The 15,197-nt window shown below is 42.5% G+C and overlaps 1 protein-coding gene across 2 annotated transcripts in view; it reads right to left on the reverse strand.

Annotated features, from left to right (window-relative positions):
- LOC148015065 (26S rRNA (cytosine-C(5))-methyltransferase NOP2B-like) overlaps positions 1 to 15,197 on the reverse strand; it is a 58,915-nt gene that overhangs the window by 16,989 nt on the left and 26,729 nt on the right. Inside the window, exons 2-7 of one of the 2 annotated variants that reach the window (XM_087665353.1) lie at positions 6,264 to 6,339; positions 5,259 to 5,340; positions 3,631 to 3,770; positions 2,565 to 2,628; positions 2,337 to 2,470; positions 2,176 to 2,259 (exon numbers count right to left, since the gene is read on the reverse strand). In XM_087665353.1, coding sequence (XP_087521479.1) covers positions 2,176 to 2,259; positions 2,337 to 2,470; positions 2,565 to 2,628; positions 3,631 to 3,770; positions 5,259 to 5,340; positions 6,264 to 6,339 — 580 coding nt within the window. Of the gene's footprint in view, positions 1 to 2,175; positions 2,260 to 2,336; positions 2,471 to 2,564; positions 2,629 to 3,630; positions 3,771 to 5,258; positions 5,343 to 6,263; positions 6,340 to 15,197 lie in introns of those variants that run through there. The other variant, XM_087665354.1, reaches the window with a different exon arrangement.

The raw sequence follows: 15,197 nt of genomic DNA on the forward strand, positions 1-15,197 counted from the left end.
GGTGAAAGGGCCAAGGAGATGGAATGGATCTGAGGGTGGTGGGAATGCCACTCTTAATGAAGACCATTGATGAAGAATGCCAATCAAGGAATAAGATTCCCTTTCCAAACGAAAGCCTAATCCAAAGGGAGGCCACCATATGCCAATGTGGAGTGAAGAGGCCTCAAATGGATCACTCCAGGATTGTCCAATCGAAAATGGGTGGGCCAAAAGCCTCTGACCCAATAGAGAGACGATAGCAAAGAGCTATTGAAGGCACTGAAACCCACCAAAAAAGAGCTGTAGGGACCATAGGCCAAGGCATGGGCATCCAAGCAACACAAAATGGTAGCCCAATGATGTTAGAAGTGGATGCAGTGATGAAAGCATGGAAAGTTGTTGTAATAGACTGCTGAACACAAGAGACAAAGGAAAAAGAAACACTACAAAAGAAAAAGAACAAAGCATATCTCCAATATAGCACTTGTAGATAAGTAAAGAATATTTGCATGTTAACCATCAAGAGGAGATGCCGGAGGAACCATGATGAGGGGGATACAAAGAAGAGGAATAAAGACAAGAGATCATTAGGGAAAATAGTATGCCAAAAATAGAGACTCACAAGGATTGTACGAGTTCAAAGCAGAAAGAAAGCAGATAGAGAAAAGATCAACAATAACTAGAGTGTAGTGATGAGAACACAACCACCAAATGCACATGAACCCTCTCCAAAGGTGAGGCAATGTATCACAAAGTGAAAAGACGGACCAAACACAGCCAGAACAAGCCTGAAATACTGTCACCCAGCCTTGCACAGGAGTGAAAAAAACAAAACGCAAAGGCTGATCGGTAAAACACAGTCAAGAACTGTAATAAATGCAGTCAACCTGCAGGAAAACAGGTCGCCTCAGCCTGCTGTCCCCACAACGGAGATGTGGAAGGGTCAGTAACAGGTCCCAGCTCTAAAACAGCCTAATAAACTGTAAACATAGATGGCAAACAGCGAAACACGGGCCAAAATGAGCAGAGGATGGTTGCCTAGGCTGGAAATTAGTCACACAATGTAGAGCATGTCCAAACAGCAATGTGCCCAGCCCTAAATGGCATGCACAGACTCACACATAAACTGACATATCCACTAACAAATGATGACAGAAAGAGGCCTCTGCATGAAAGAAAGGCCTGTCGTAGACCACAATCCCTAAATTATTTCCTTACGATTTTAGGAATCCTTGTCTGAAACAAGGACCAAGGAATCCATAGTTGCATCTCCAAAATCACCCCCCTCTAAAAGAGAGGAGGGTACTAGGGAAGCACTAGAGGAGATGGTGGGGAGTGGAACATATGGGATAGGAATGGGGGTGCACAAATGGGAATGGGTGCAGCAATGGAAAAATGCCTCGGAGGGACAGGGAATGGAGCTGGTATAGCCCCCTCTCCAGCCAACCTATTACTAGAGGCTCTTGATGTAGAGTTCTCAATAAATACGGCCTGCTTGATGAAGACAACCCAAGACAAGTAAGGCCATGAACAGAGAGGATGGAAGCCAAAGTTTGAAACATGGAGGACTTCCAATATGGAGCTCCAGAATGGACGGGACGGTCAGAGCAAGGTGCCAGCACCACAAATAGCCATCAATAGATGTCACCAACATCAGCACTTCTAATTTCATTTTTGAAGATAGCCAACATCAGAAAGCTGCAATTCAAGGCAGCACTGCAGCAGGAGGTTATGTTTTCAGTTGGAAGCAAAAAGAGCTGTGCCTCACCAGAGACTTGTTTTCAGATGTGGCAATGGCCAAAGTCTGTGTTCTCATCAGGCAAGCCAGAGAGCTACATTTTAGCAGAGACCGTTGTCAAACAGAGGCAAAACAGCATTAGACAATTATGTTTCAGTGGCAGCATCAGAGTGCTATGTTTTCAGCCCTGCTTCTTTGGGCAATCATGGCCCCAATGAGGTTGCCCACATTTGAAAAGCTGATGAGAAATATGGCATATCAAAGAAGATGATTACACCTGCACTAGACACGTTAAATTCTGGCTGTTGTAGGTACTGAGTAGCCTGTCAAGATTAACAAGGCGAAGGAGAACTAGGACCAAAAGCATGATACAGCTGACACGTGTTTGGTATTCTCTCTTTTTAATAGAGTGTCATGAAATCATCTGCATATCTTAACAGCACAATAAGGAGCTTTACCTTCAGGGTATTTGTTCGCAAGCAAATAGGTCGAGGAGTTTCATTTGATTCAAAAAATTCAAGTGCTTCAGCAGGAGGAAACATCTGCAAACAAAAAAACAGATATTATTGGAAGCAAGACATAAATGTTCAATTAATCACAGCAGATGCATACCACTTGCCTGCAAAATCATATCGATGTAGTAGTCATTATATCCATAGTAGGAGCTGAGATCAGCTGAGAGCTGTTTCACATAATCTTTCCGGGGCACTCCATCTTGATGAAGAGACTTGAAATCAGACAAGACTCTCACGACTGCAAAAGTGGATTCAACAATAAATCAGTTTTAAAAATAAAACAAAAAGGCACTCATGCAGCAACAGAATGCCTGATCAGTGATAGCACTTACTATCCTTGATTCTCTGTAAAATTGCAGGCAAATTTGGTGGTCTCCGCCCCTCCTCTTCCACTTCCTTCAGCCAAAAAACAACAAGATTTTCAGATTTCTGATTGTGATTGCTAAGCTGTGCACCGCAACCGCCCCCCCCCCCCCGGGCAGCCCGTCTCATCCTCCCTCCTCATGTTAGGGCCTTCACCTCCCTTCCTCCAACCTTCCTTTCCTACTTCCTGTTAGGGGCCTTCTCACCCTCCCTGCTTTGGCGCTTCATAGCTATGCCCCTCTACTTGTCCAAACGGACTAATAATGGTAGTACACAAGGCTGCACCTATAAATGGGTATGGTATGTGAGTTTGGCCTTTCAGCCATGCTAAGCAGAAAAGTAAAGTTTTTGAGTCCAGAATTATTAAATAATGGAAGTCAAGCTACGAGGTGACAAGTCACACCAATGTGAAAGGTGTAAGTTGTGATAAAGTGTCACACAAGGGGAGATGGCAAAAAGATGATCCACAAATGGGTTCAGCATGCAACACAAGCTTCTGCAAAGTTGAGACACAATCCTGGCCAACAATCAGACACACTTCACATAGTGTTTTAGTGTTAACTCCATTTTGGTTTCAAAGAGCCATCAAACATCAACATTGTAATTGGAATCAGAACAGTAAATTTAGAACAGATAGACCATAAACAGAGTTTGGCATCCCCGAGATGTGCATGCAATAGGTGACATGTGGTAGTCTGCCATGTTGAAATTGGCTCCCCATGCTGACACAGGTCCCTATGCATCCCTTCTGTAATTTTCCCAAATTCTAATTCTGGCAGGCCCAGAAAAGGATCTTTTCGTTTGTAGATACAAAGTTACAAGTTTGTTATCTTGCAGCCAAAGCTCTCATCTCAATCTGTAATGAAGATCATCAGCTGTACATCTGAAGATCTTCCTATACATGGCTGGACACCATATGTTACACCTTAAATATGGCTCAAAAACATTTTAGCATGATGTACTTCCGTTACATTCTTGATTTTCCAGTTGATTGTATGATGTAATGAAACAATTACAGGTTCAGAAAATTTTTACCTCTGGAGTAGGCAATTTGAAGTCATCCTCTCTTCCTTCTATATTCAACTGCAATTCTGCTTCTGCTTCTTCCTCTTGCTGAGCCTTGTCAAGATCAAGTAACCTAGCCTTCCTTTCCACATCAAGTTCACCATCGCTCTCTGCAGAGGAAAACCCAGGTAAAGACATCCAGAGACATTACTATCTGTGTCAGTACAAAACCTCAAAAGACCCAACACCACTTTGAGAAATATTGCTGCAGAATAGCTACTTCAATGAGCAAATCCTAAGAACCCCATCAGTTTCAAGAAAAGGGAGAAACTTGAAGTGCAGGATACCTGTCTGCACAGCTGCTGCTGCTCTCCTAAAGAGGAGTCTTTAACAGGCCCAAAAGGGGGTTGACAATTTTTCTAAGTTTTTCATCCCAACCTTACCTCGACACATCTATCACTATGAAATTGAGAGTTCCTCTCGGATGATACAATAACCACCTACACTCACCCCTGAAACTACCCATGCTCCCACAAGCAAACTGTATTTCCATATTAAGCTTTTTGTGTTTCTGAGATCAAACCCCCCTTAAATGTTCATAAGGTGGGGTAGTCCCTCCAAGCTCCAAGTATTTGCAAGAGACCAAAGCAAAAACCACATTTGCATGCTTCATATAGCATGAAAGCCAAATTAACAATGGAGCTTGATCACAACATGATCCTCGCCTAAGTGAATCTACCGAGGATGACTTGAGTAGGTTAGAAACAGGACTGTACATTAGTACAACACGTGTGAATCTACCAATGAGGACAACAAACCAAGTGCTTGAGTAGGTTAATGGCCAAATGAACAATGGAACTTGATCAAAACATGATCCTCTTCTAGATGAATCTACCAAGGAGGACAACAAACCAAGTTACCAAGTGCTTGAGTAGGTTAGAAACCAGACTGTACATTAGAACAGCATGTGTCTCCATCAAAGTGATGCGTCCAGCAAGACTTAACTATGACTGCACAATTATTATGTGCCCAAAGTGTTAACCAATATGGCATCACCTTTTCAACATTAACATACTAACCAAGCATCAAATTAAGATAGATCGCACTTTTGCACAGATGAGGTGTCTAAGTAACATATGAGTTTTAAGTATAAGTACACATTATAGTTTTGTTTCCAACTATCCATCTTAAGTTTAATTTGACTAAGGAACAGCCACTTCTCCATGTGTTGACTACATTCTTGCATTGGCAACACAAGATATATATCTCAGTTCTAATTTTCAAACAAATTAGCAATCTTTGAACTCTTTGCAAACTGGATTCCTCTTTAGATAGGAAACTGGTGGTATGCTTTATAATATCCAACTAAGAAATGCACAACACAAAATTAAAGAAGCTCTTGGGCCTATTGTGTCACTAATGGTTTAAGCTCACTATCTACATCATGCAACAATCCAGCAAAAGGAGATAACATTCTGATGTAATTCATCTGTGAAAACTTTGACAGTCTTAGGAAAGGTTCCATAGATCAGGTCAAGCTAAATGTAGGGTTGTTTTGAACTCAAGTAAGACCTTTAACCAAGAGACTGCTCAAAATCTTAAAGGTAGCAACTTAAAGTTGAAATCTAATCCCCTAAACTATTTAAAAACTTCCATACCTTCATTCGACACCTCATCATCAAAATCCTCGAAACGTTTGAGCTCTTTACTAGCTTCCATAGTAGGAAATGGCAGCTTCACCTAAGCTCATCATAAATTCAAGACAAAATCCTAGCTTGAGATTGTGTCAGCACCAGCTAGATTAACATATAACTCAGAGCATGAGAAAGAACAATCGTAAGAGGCATATCTACAAATAAAGTGGTTACAAGTTTACAAAGACATGCATCAAGATATGCATAGATGTTTTATGATATACACACAGTGTATGACGTGCCATCTGTAGGTGGTGTGTCTGTTTATGTGTGTGCAGTGTGCACATATGTACATGCATTCATTTAACTGCATCTGTATATGTGCCTAGAGCAAGCTACTATCTGGAAAATAGAAAGGGTCCAAGTGGTCCTGTCAAGAAAAAGAACAAGTTATTGGGCCAGTGATTCCCTCTCAACAAAAATAACTAACATCTCTGTCCCAAGTTGCATGCTTTTGATCATTCGGAGTCTTATCCCAAAACTTCACCTAAGAAGAAAACAAAGTATGTACAGAGAATCCAACTTTATATCTAGCAAAAATTTTAAGAACATTGAAAAGAAAAAACCATGGAAGCTCAACAATACAGTAAATATTCTTTTCAAGCCAAACTATATACAGCATTTTGCCCAAGTGATTTTATTCTTTGCAAAAGCTTACCCACACACATTTTGGGAATATGCAATACAACTATACAGTTGCATTTAGAAAGCGTAAACTGATATCAACCACAAAGAACAACACAAACTCATCTACCTATCACGTTTACAAGAAGCAAGATGATAACCATTACAGTGGCAATAAAAAGCATGTCAAACTTCATATCACAATATCCAATATAAAGAATATAGGAAGCAAAGACAGGGCACCAAGATCTCAGAGCTATATATCCATATGCCATCAATGCAGATGTCTAAGATCATCTTAATTGTTAATCACATCATTATCTTGTTTAATTTGTGAGTCTTTACCTTTTTTTCACTGTTTTCTTCCTCTTTGGACCTTTTCTTCTCTTTTTTCTGCATTTTCAGCACCTTCTTCGTAGCCCTGGCAACACAGCCACTTAGTTAGAGCAGAAAAACATGAACAAGTTCCTGCAAAATAACCAACACATACAATTGTGCTACACCAGACTCTACAACCTCAAAATAGATGTTCTTAAAAAGTTGAATCCCATCATATATTTGGAACTGTCCATTTAATGGCATGGGAGCAGATGGCTGCTTCTGAATCCCAATAGGTTCCTTTGCTTGTGTAGCATTCTTGCTTTTCTTCTTAGCTTTCTCAAGAGTGCACAAAAAATTCAGCAAATCTGGGATACTCTGTGAGCTGAGTAAACATATCAACTGCATTAACCAGCTATGTTCTGAAAATTGCATCTGCCTCATTATCTTCCACCTATTTTGGACCTATACGCTGAGATACATTCACATCATGAGCATCTATACACATGCTGTGCTTCTGCATGTTGGTTGCCTAATACATGCTCATCATCTAACAATTCTTTCCGGTAAAGATCTCATCCCAATCACAGATTCACATTAATATCTTACTGACTTTCAATTGCTGAAATCAGATTTAGCAATCAGTGTTTACACCAAAGACAACCTCAGGATTGTTAGTTTTATGCATATCATGGGTATGGGCACTATATGTATTGTGCATTTCATGGGCTATACCATTGGATGGCTATTCACACTATAGGCATCCACTACTGGTGCTGGTACCCTGTTGGTATTGTACTCATTCTCATGCTTTCATTATGATTCCATTGCCCATTCATGAGTTCTCCCTGAGTTCATTGTTCATTGTGCCGTGTTTGTGTCTTGAGTTCATTGCTTCTACTTCCGTCATTCATTCTCACACGATATCAAACACCTGATTCTGCTACATCTCGGTGCTCTCTATGCTTGCATTTGGCTCATTTCACATATTAAACTGAAATGTTTGACTGGTTAGGAGCTGTTGTCCTTGTGTTTATCATCCTCCTTGTATAGTTGAAACTTTCGAGCTGCTGTTGATCATTGTGTTCCACCTGTCTCAGCATTGCTAACCCTAGAGGGCCTGTTTACAACCTTGGTGGCCCACTTTGTTGGCTGACAGCAACAATCTCCACCTATTTGAAGGAATCGATTAGGCACGGAGATCGATGCAGACAGTCGTTACGCGCAGTGAGAGACAGAGGGAGAGTGCAAGAGAGCAAAGCATAGAGTGAACACGTTTTTAGGTACAATGACGAGTGTACCACTTTAGGTTTTAGATAGATATATGTATGAAAGTACAATGTGCTAAAGGTGTATTCACACCCGTGCACATATAAAAGGCACGATGGCCCTTTATTCCCAACAACCTCCCACCTAAAGGCAATGTGCCTTAACAGGAGAAAAGAATCAGCTAAGTCTAAGTATGTACAAAGCTGAAATAAATATATCTATCCAACTCCCATCATCTGTTGGCAATGAGCTAACCGCTCTGCTAGAAGACCCTTCGTGAGAAGGTCTGCAGGATTATCATCTGTATGCACTTTGACAAGCTCAATGCTCTTGCTGTCAAGTACATCTCTAAAGAAGTGATATTTCACCTATATGTGCTTTGTCTTTGCATGAAAGACAGGATTCCGTGCTAGCATGATAGCACTCTCACTATCACAATGGAGAACAACTCCATGATGCCAAGCTCTCCCACCAGACGTGAAAGCCATAAAGCCTCCTTGCATGCCTCAGTGGTAGCTACATACTCTGCCTCTGTAGTAGACAATGCAACACACTTTTGTAGCCTGGAGATCCAAGAGACCGCTCCTCCTGTGAAAGTAAACACATACCCAGAAGTGGACTTCCTGCAATCCGCATGACCAGCATAGTCTCCATCCGTAAAGCCAACAACAGATGCTTTCTGCTTTCCAAAGCAGATGCACAACTCCTTTGTGCCTTTGAGGTATCTTATAATACCTTTCACTACATCCCAATGCTTCTTGTCAGGGGTTGCCATGTATCTGCTAACCACTCCCACTGCAAAAGCAATGTCAGGACGTGTAGCAACCATAGCATACATCAAACTCCCAACAGCTGAAGCATATGGTATCTTGGTCATTTCAGCCTTCTCATCATCAGATGTAGGGCTGTCCTGTGCACTGAGTTTCACATATGGAGGCAATGGAACCCCAATTGTTTTCCCCCCCTCCATATTGAAACACTGCAAAACTTTGGAGATATACTCCTGCTGAGATAGATAGAGTAAACCTTTAGATCTATCTCTGAGTATTCGCATGCCAAGGATGTGATTTGCATCACCCAAATCCTTCATGTCAAAGCTGCCATGAAGACTTTGCTTCAGTGAATCCAAGGCATGAGTATCTCTGCCAGCAATCAGTATGCCATCAACATACAAAACCAAGATAATCAGGCTGTCATCTGCTGCCTTCTTGGTGTACAAGCAGTGATCCACTTGACTTCTATGAAAGCCTTGGGACTGCATGAATATATCAAACTTATGATACCATTCTCTTGGTGCTTGTTTCAGCCCATACAAATTTCTTTTGAGTTTACATACCATTTGTTCTTTCCCTTGTTCAACAAACCCTTCAGGCTACTGCATATATATGTCTTCATGCAGATCACCATGTAAAAACGCAGTCTTTACATCCATCTGTATAAGCTCCATATCCTCAACTGCAACCAACCCCAAAATGGTTCTGAATGTGGTCATCTTGACTACAGGAGAGAAAATCTCATCAAAGTCAATTCCGTACTCCTGCTTGTACCCCTTTGCAACCAATCTTGCTTTGTACTTTGGTGAGGAACCAGAAGTGACCTTCATTTTGTAAACCCATTTGCATGGAAGGATTTTCTGCCCTTTAGGCAACTGCACCAAGTCCCAAGTGCCATTTTTTTCAAGAGATTCCATCTCTAACAGCATGGCTTTATACCATTTCTTGTTGTCCTGTCTGTCCATTGCTTCCTTGAAGCTTCCTTGAAGCAAGACAGTTCACCACAGTCTATCAACATGACATACTCAGCCACATTAAGTGCACCAGGAACAAATCTATCAGGTTGTCTAGTAGCCCTAGACGATCTCCTAACCCAATGGTCATTGTTTGCTGGCTGTTCCTGCAAATTTCCATTTTCAGCATGCTGTCCTGGCATTTCAGCCTGTAAATCAGCATTAACAGCTTGCTGTCCTGGCTGTTCCTGCACATGTAATGGCTCATTTTCATGGACAATAACTAGCTGATCATTCCCAACATCATTTCCTGCATTTACAGGTTCATTTACAGCAGGTATTTGCTGCTGCACAACGGGCACATTTTGCTGTCCAAAAGGTATTTCTTCCCGGAATACAACCCTACAGACCTCCTCAATCTTTTCGGGTTGTTTGTGCATGCGATCTTCCCGGAAGATAACGTCATTGCTACGCACTATTTTCCTTTTCTCGGGATCCCACAATTTATACACCATTTCACCCTCGTCACCATATCCTAGGAAAATGCATTTATAGGACTTTGGCTCAAGTTTGCTGCGTTTTTCTTTACAAATGTGCACAAAGCCTCGCAGCCAAACACTTTCAAATGAGCATATGAAGGTGGCTTGCCCGACCACGCTTCTTGGGGAACCCCCCCCCCCCCCCCCAAGACCTATTTGGTGACCGATTAATCAAGTGAACGGCTGTCATAACAGCCTCTGCCCAAAAACCATGGAGTAATGCAGCAAGAGACAGCATCATACACACCTTATCCTGTATGGTCCGATTCATACGCTCTGCAACTCCATTTTGGGGTGGATTATGAGGACCAGTGAGCTCCCTCTTTATCCCTTTGCTATCACAAAATGCCTGAAAGGCTTTGGACACATATTCCCCACCATTGTCAGAGCGAAGACACTTAAGTGTCTTATCTGTCTGATTTTTCAGCCAATGCCAAGAATTTTTTAAACTTGTCAAGCACTTCATCCTTGCTACGAATAGGGTAAACCCATAGTTTCCGTGTAGCATCATCGATAAAGGTGACAAAATATTTCTTTCCCCCTAAAGATAATCTTGGCATTTGACATATATCTCAATGTACTAACTCTAGAGGAGAAAATTTCAAAGAAAGAGACTTTTTGTGAGAAGTCTGTGCATGTTTGCCATAAATACAATGATCACAGTGCTCAAAATCAGCATAACGAAGACAAGGCAAGTAACCCAAACGAGAAAGCACTTTCATTCCGGTTTGACTAATGTGTCCCAACCGGCTATGCCACAAAGAAATACTTGGTTGCTCGGTTACAGCAACAACATGGTCACGCACACTAGATACATGGAGTGGATACAACGTATCACTCTTGCAACCTCTGGCAATAACCCTAGATCCCTTACAGATCTTCAATTTTCCATCACCAAAGGTGGTATGAAAACCATCATCATCTAGTTGTCCTGTGTTGATCAAGCTCTTCTTGAGTTGAGGTACATGGCGTACATGCTAAAGTGTAAAGACAGAGCCATGCTGAAACTGTAACTGCATACTGCCGATACCTGCAATCTCACATGCATAGTTGTCCCCAAGACGGACAACACCATGTCGACCCCCTGTATATGCGGAAAACTACTCACGATGAGGGGTGACGTGAAAAGAAGCACCTGAATCAAAAATCCAGGTATACATGTCATCATGTGTATCTGCAAGTAGAGCATGTGCACCAAAATGTGAAGAGACAAAGAGTACATTACTCCCACTGTCACTGTCATGAGTGACTACATTCACCTCTTCAATTTTTACACTGCTTTTCTTAGGCTGACTGTCCTTCTTCTCTTCCTTACAATCATCTATCTTTTTGTCTTTTCCTTTCTCTTTCTTCCATTTGTAGCAGTCACGTTTAAAGTGACCCTTCTTGCCACAATGATGGCATTCAACATCTTTGCCACATGATTTACTGCGTCCCTTGCCATCATATTTTCCCTTTTGCTATGATCTGCCCCTAGTATGCAAAGCACTGGAAGACTTGCTAGATACATTGTTCTGCCGATTCATCTCTTTCATAAGCAGAGCACTCTCTACATCAGCATACAAAAGGATCACATTAGAATTGCTCATAGCAGTCCTGAATGTATCCCAACTCTCTGGTAGAGTGCAAAGCAAGAAAGTAGCCTTAAATTCCTCATCGATCATAAATTTCAAGGCAACCAGCTGGCTGAAAATGGAGTTAAACTCACTCAAGTGAGTAGACATTGCTGTACCTTCTTTCATACGCAAATCCATAAGCTTTTTCAGCCAATACACTTTACTTGCAACGCTCTTCCGTGCATACAGTTCTTCTAGTCTAGTCCATATAGCATATGCAAAATCCAAACCTTCAATTTTGAAGAGCAAGGCATCAAAAATCGATAGCTCTATGGTTGAGCGTGCAAGCTCATTCAACTCATCCCAATCGTCCTGATCCATGTCCACAGGCTTTGCCCCTTTAGTTTTGATTGGCTTTGCCTGCTTCTTTTGTAACAGGATATTGTAGCACTGTTTTTGCCACACAATGCGCCTTCAAGCTACTTTATATGCATCAAATTATTGCTGTCATTGCTGCCAACCACCATGGGTTTCAGCTCAAAAGTGACCAAAAAACCAGTAAATGCAGGCCCAATTTGTCACCCAAGTGACCAAGGTACAAACGAGTGCCAATCAGCAATAAATGACCACGCAGAAGTACAGATTTCAGATCTGTAATTCAGTTTTCAGTAGCACCAAACCCCTAGCAAGATCGCCAGCACTATCCAACTGATTACAGCTGTTCCAAAGGGCATGTGCATCACATTACATGAGAAATCCCAAAATTTCAGCTGCAATTTCTGTTGTACGTGTACCCACAGGCATAAAATTTGACACGAACGGTCAAAAAAGCCCCAAAATTTTGTGCTTAAAAGCATCAAACACACATCTACATTTCCTCTGTCATGCATAGGGCTGTCCAATTTTGCCAAAATGAAGCAATTTCAGCAAAAACCCCAAATTTCACCAAGTATTGATGTCCAAATTGCATGGAATTCAACTTGCATATACATAAGATGACCAAATGCTGCACAAATTTTGCCCAAATCGCAAAAGCCCCAAATTGCACGGGGTCCAATGTGCCTCAATGTCGAGAAATTGAGTCAATTTCAGCCCAATTTGTGCATGTACATGAAAAGCCCCAAATGTCGGGGACAAAATGTTGCAAATTCCTGCAATTTCTGAGACAAATATCACTGCTGCATCTTGCGCGCATAAAATCTGGACAAATCCCCAAATTTTCCAAGTCCTACGTGCACTAATTTCAGTGAGATTGAAAGAATTTCACTAACAATGTGAAAAGCCCCAAAATTCCCAGGCAAATGTGCACCGACTTTGCAATTTCTGAGTCAGATTGTCCAATTCTGTGTTGAGATCCCCAAATTCAAGAAAAGCCCCAAATTTCTGAGCCAATTTTGCACAGATCTGAAGTCTTGTGCTTACGCGCGCGAAGCCCCATCAATGGGTGAAGCAATTTTTAGAGAAAAAAAAGTTGAATTTTTTGAAGAAAAAAAATGACGAGAACGGGTCCGTTGACCCGCCAGGCATCGCCCGACAGTTACGCCTGCCAGCTGGTCGCATTCGTCAGTGTCCGATGCAGTCCCGTCGCGTGAAGCTGTCGTGCCCTGCTACAGCTCCTGTTGCGCCGCCTGATGCCACGGGAGCTGTCGCCTGCACGTCAGAAGCTATTGCCAGTCTGTCGCTGACCTGTCGCATCCCTGAAGACTATCGCCTGCAGCCCGTTTCATCAGACCTGGTCTGGTCGTTGTCACCAGGCTGTAGCGCTGGACACGAAGTCCGTTTGTCTGCGACTACTGCCCGTCACACATGCTGCTGCCCACCGCTGCCCTTTGGTCCATGCTGGACCAGCTGTCACTAGCTGGACCTGCCGCCTGCTGGCCAGTTTGAAGTGATTGTTTCCACTCTCCTGTCTGCCAACAGACAAACACCCACCTGTTGGCCAGTTTGAAGTGATTGTTGTCACCAGGCTGTAGCGCTGGACACGAAGTCCGTTTGTCTGCGACTGCTGCCCACCGCTGCCCTTTGGTCCATGCTGGACCAGCTGTCACTAGCTGGACCTGCCGCCTGCTGGCCAGTTTGAAGTGATTGTTTCCACTCTCTTGTCTACCAACAGACAAACACCCACCTGTTGTACGTGAGCTGCCTCTCCCTGACGACCGTCTACAGCACCTTACGCTCTGATACCAGTTTGAAGGAATCAATTAGGCATGGAGATTGAGGCAGACTGTCATTACGCGCAGTGAGAGAGACAGGGAGAGTGCGAGAGAGCAAAGCATAGAGTGAACACGTTTTTAGGTACAATGACGAGTGTACCACTTTAGGTTTTAGATAGATATATGTATGAAAGTACAATGTGCTAAGGGTGTGTTCACACCCGTGCACATATAAAAGGCACGATGTCCCTTTATTCCCAACACTATCGACCCACCTAATCAGCCACCAACCCCTACATTTTGCCTCCTGTGGTGACATCTGCTGTTTGGACTAACAATGTGTTGAAATTTGATTATTTTATGCTGTCATCTTGCTACTTTTAATTGATGATTGCTTGAATTGCTTGTTTTGCTTGATGATTGGTTGTCCACAACGACATTTCGGCTGATTTGATAATATTTGCTGCTCATGTGTGCTTATTACTTAAGCTTGTATTTTTTATACTTTCACACTTTTAACATCTTGAGAGAGGGCTGCCTTCACCTAACACCCTCACTAACAAATCATGCTACGTGTAGGGGCTGACTAGGACCAGCCTCGTATCATTCAGCCTTCTATTAATTTTGTTCCTTCAATTCCAAATTGCTAGCTGTAAACGCAGCAGTTCTAGCACCTCCTACTATCTAGATGATAGCAGAAGAGAAGGCGCCAAGGGCTGAAAATGATGTGGCTGCAATTGATGATGGCTGGACAGCAAATAATGAAGCGCTGCGGGCTGGAAACAAGGTGCCAACTACAACAAATGGTGTGTGGACTAATGTAACCTATAAAACAAGGATGGGCTGAATGGTGGACAACTTGTCTATTTATAGATTCAAAAGGATCCTCCCAAACTAGGGTTTTGCTTATGGGACATAGAAACTCTCTAGGACCGCACACTGGCTAACAAAAGTTTTCATAATTTACATGTTTTGGGGCTGTTTTAAAGAGCTAACCATTTTGTAATGCATTTTTTGCTCAACAGCTATCATGGCACCATTTGTTTAAGTGCCCATCCCACCCTCTCTCCCCACTACCAAAAAGTTGGATTGAACAAATTCCTTTTGTCGTGCAAAGTAAAGTGCTTCCTCGACACATTTGCCCTATGGGAGTTCATCACTATCCCTCATCATTGACCTTCCATGAATATTCAAGTTGGAGCAACCATGGACTCAATGGCTTTATGAGATTGGCTCAATTGTTCACCTACCATTTTAAACTGTTAGTCCATCATCTCCTAGTTGTGAGCCTAGTCAGAGTCTGACAAGGACATTGAAGACTATGCTTTCCCTTCAGTTTTGTGTGCATTTCCTTTTCCAGTCAATGTCAAAGTATTCACACTGATTGCAGCCATATCCTATGCCTTGAGGCTGTGTAGCCTATCTATTAGTGATTTGCCCCAAATTGACCGTGATCAGTCCCAGATATACAACATCAACATTGTGCACTGCATTAAATGCAATCAAACTGCATTTATGCAGTCGGCCAGCCACCGGGTTGTCCAGATCCGATGGACGAGTCGACCTGTCCGATCCGTCCTGTCCAGTCCAACCCATCCCATGGCTTCACTACGCCGGTCAACCGCATTCTCGTCCAATAACTCTCCTCTTCTCTCTCTTATAAAATTCACTTTCTTCCCCCCCCCCTTTCTCTCTCTCTCTCATGACACACACAATGC

This window comes from Lygodium microphyllum, chromosome 24 (genome assembly GCF_053477565.2).
Source record: "Lygodium microphyllum isolate KBCC chromosome 24, Lygodium_microphyllum_v1.1.10, whole genome shotgun sequence".
Classification (NCBI taxonomy): domain Eukaryota; kingdom Viridiplantae; phylum Streptophyta; class Polypodiopsida; order Schizaeales; family Lygodiaceae; genus Lygodium; species Lygodium microphyllum.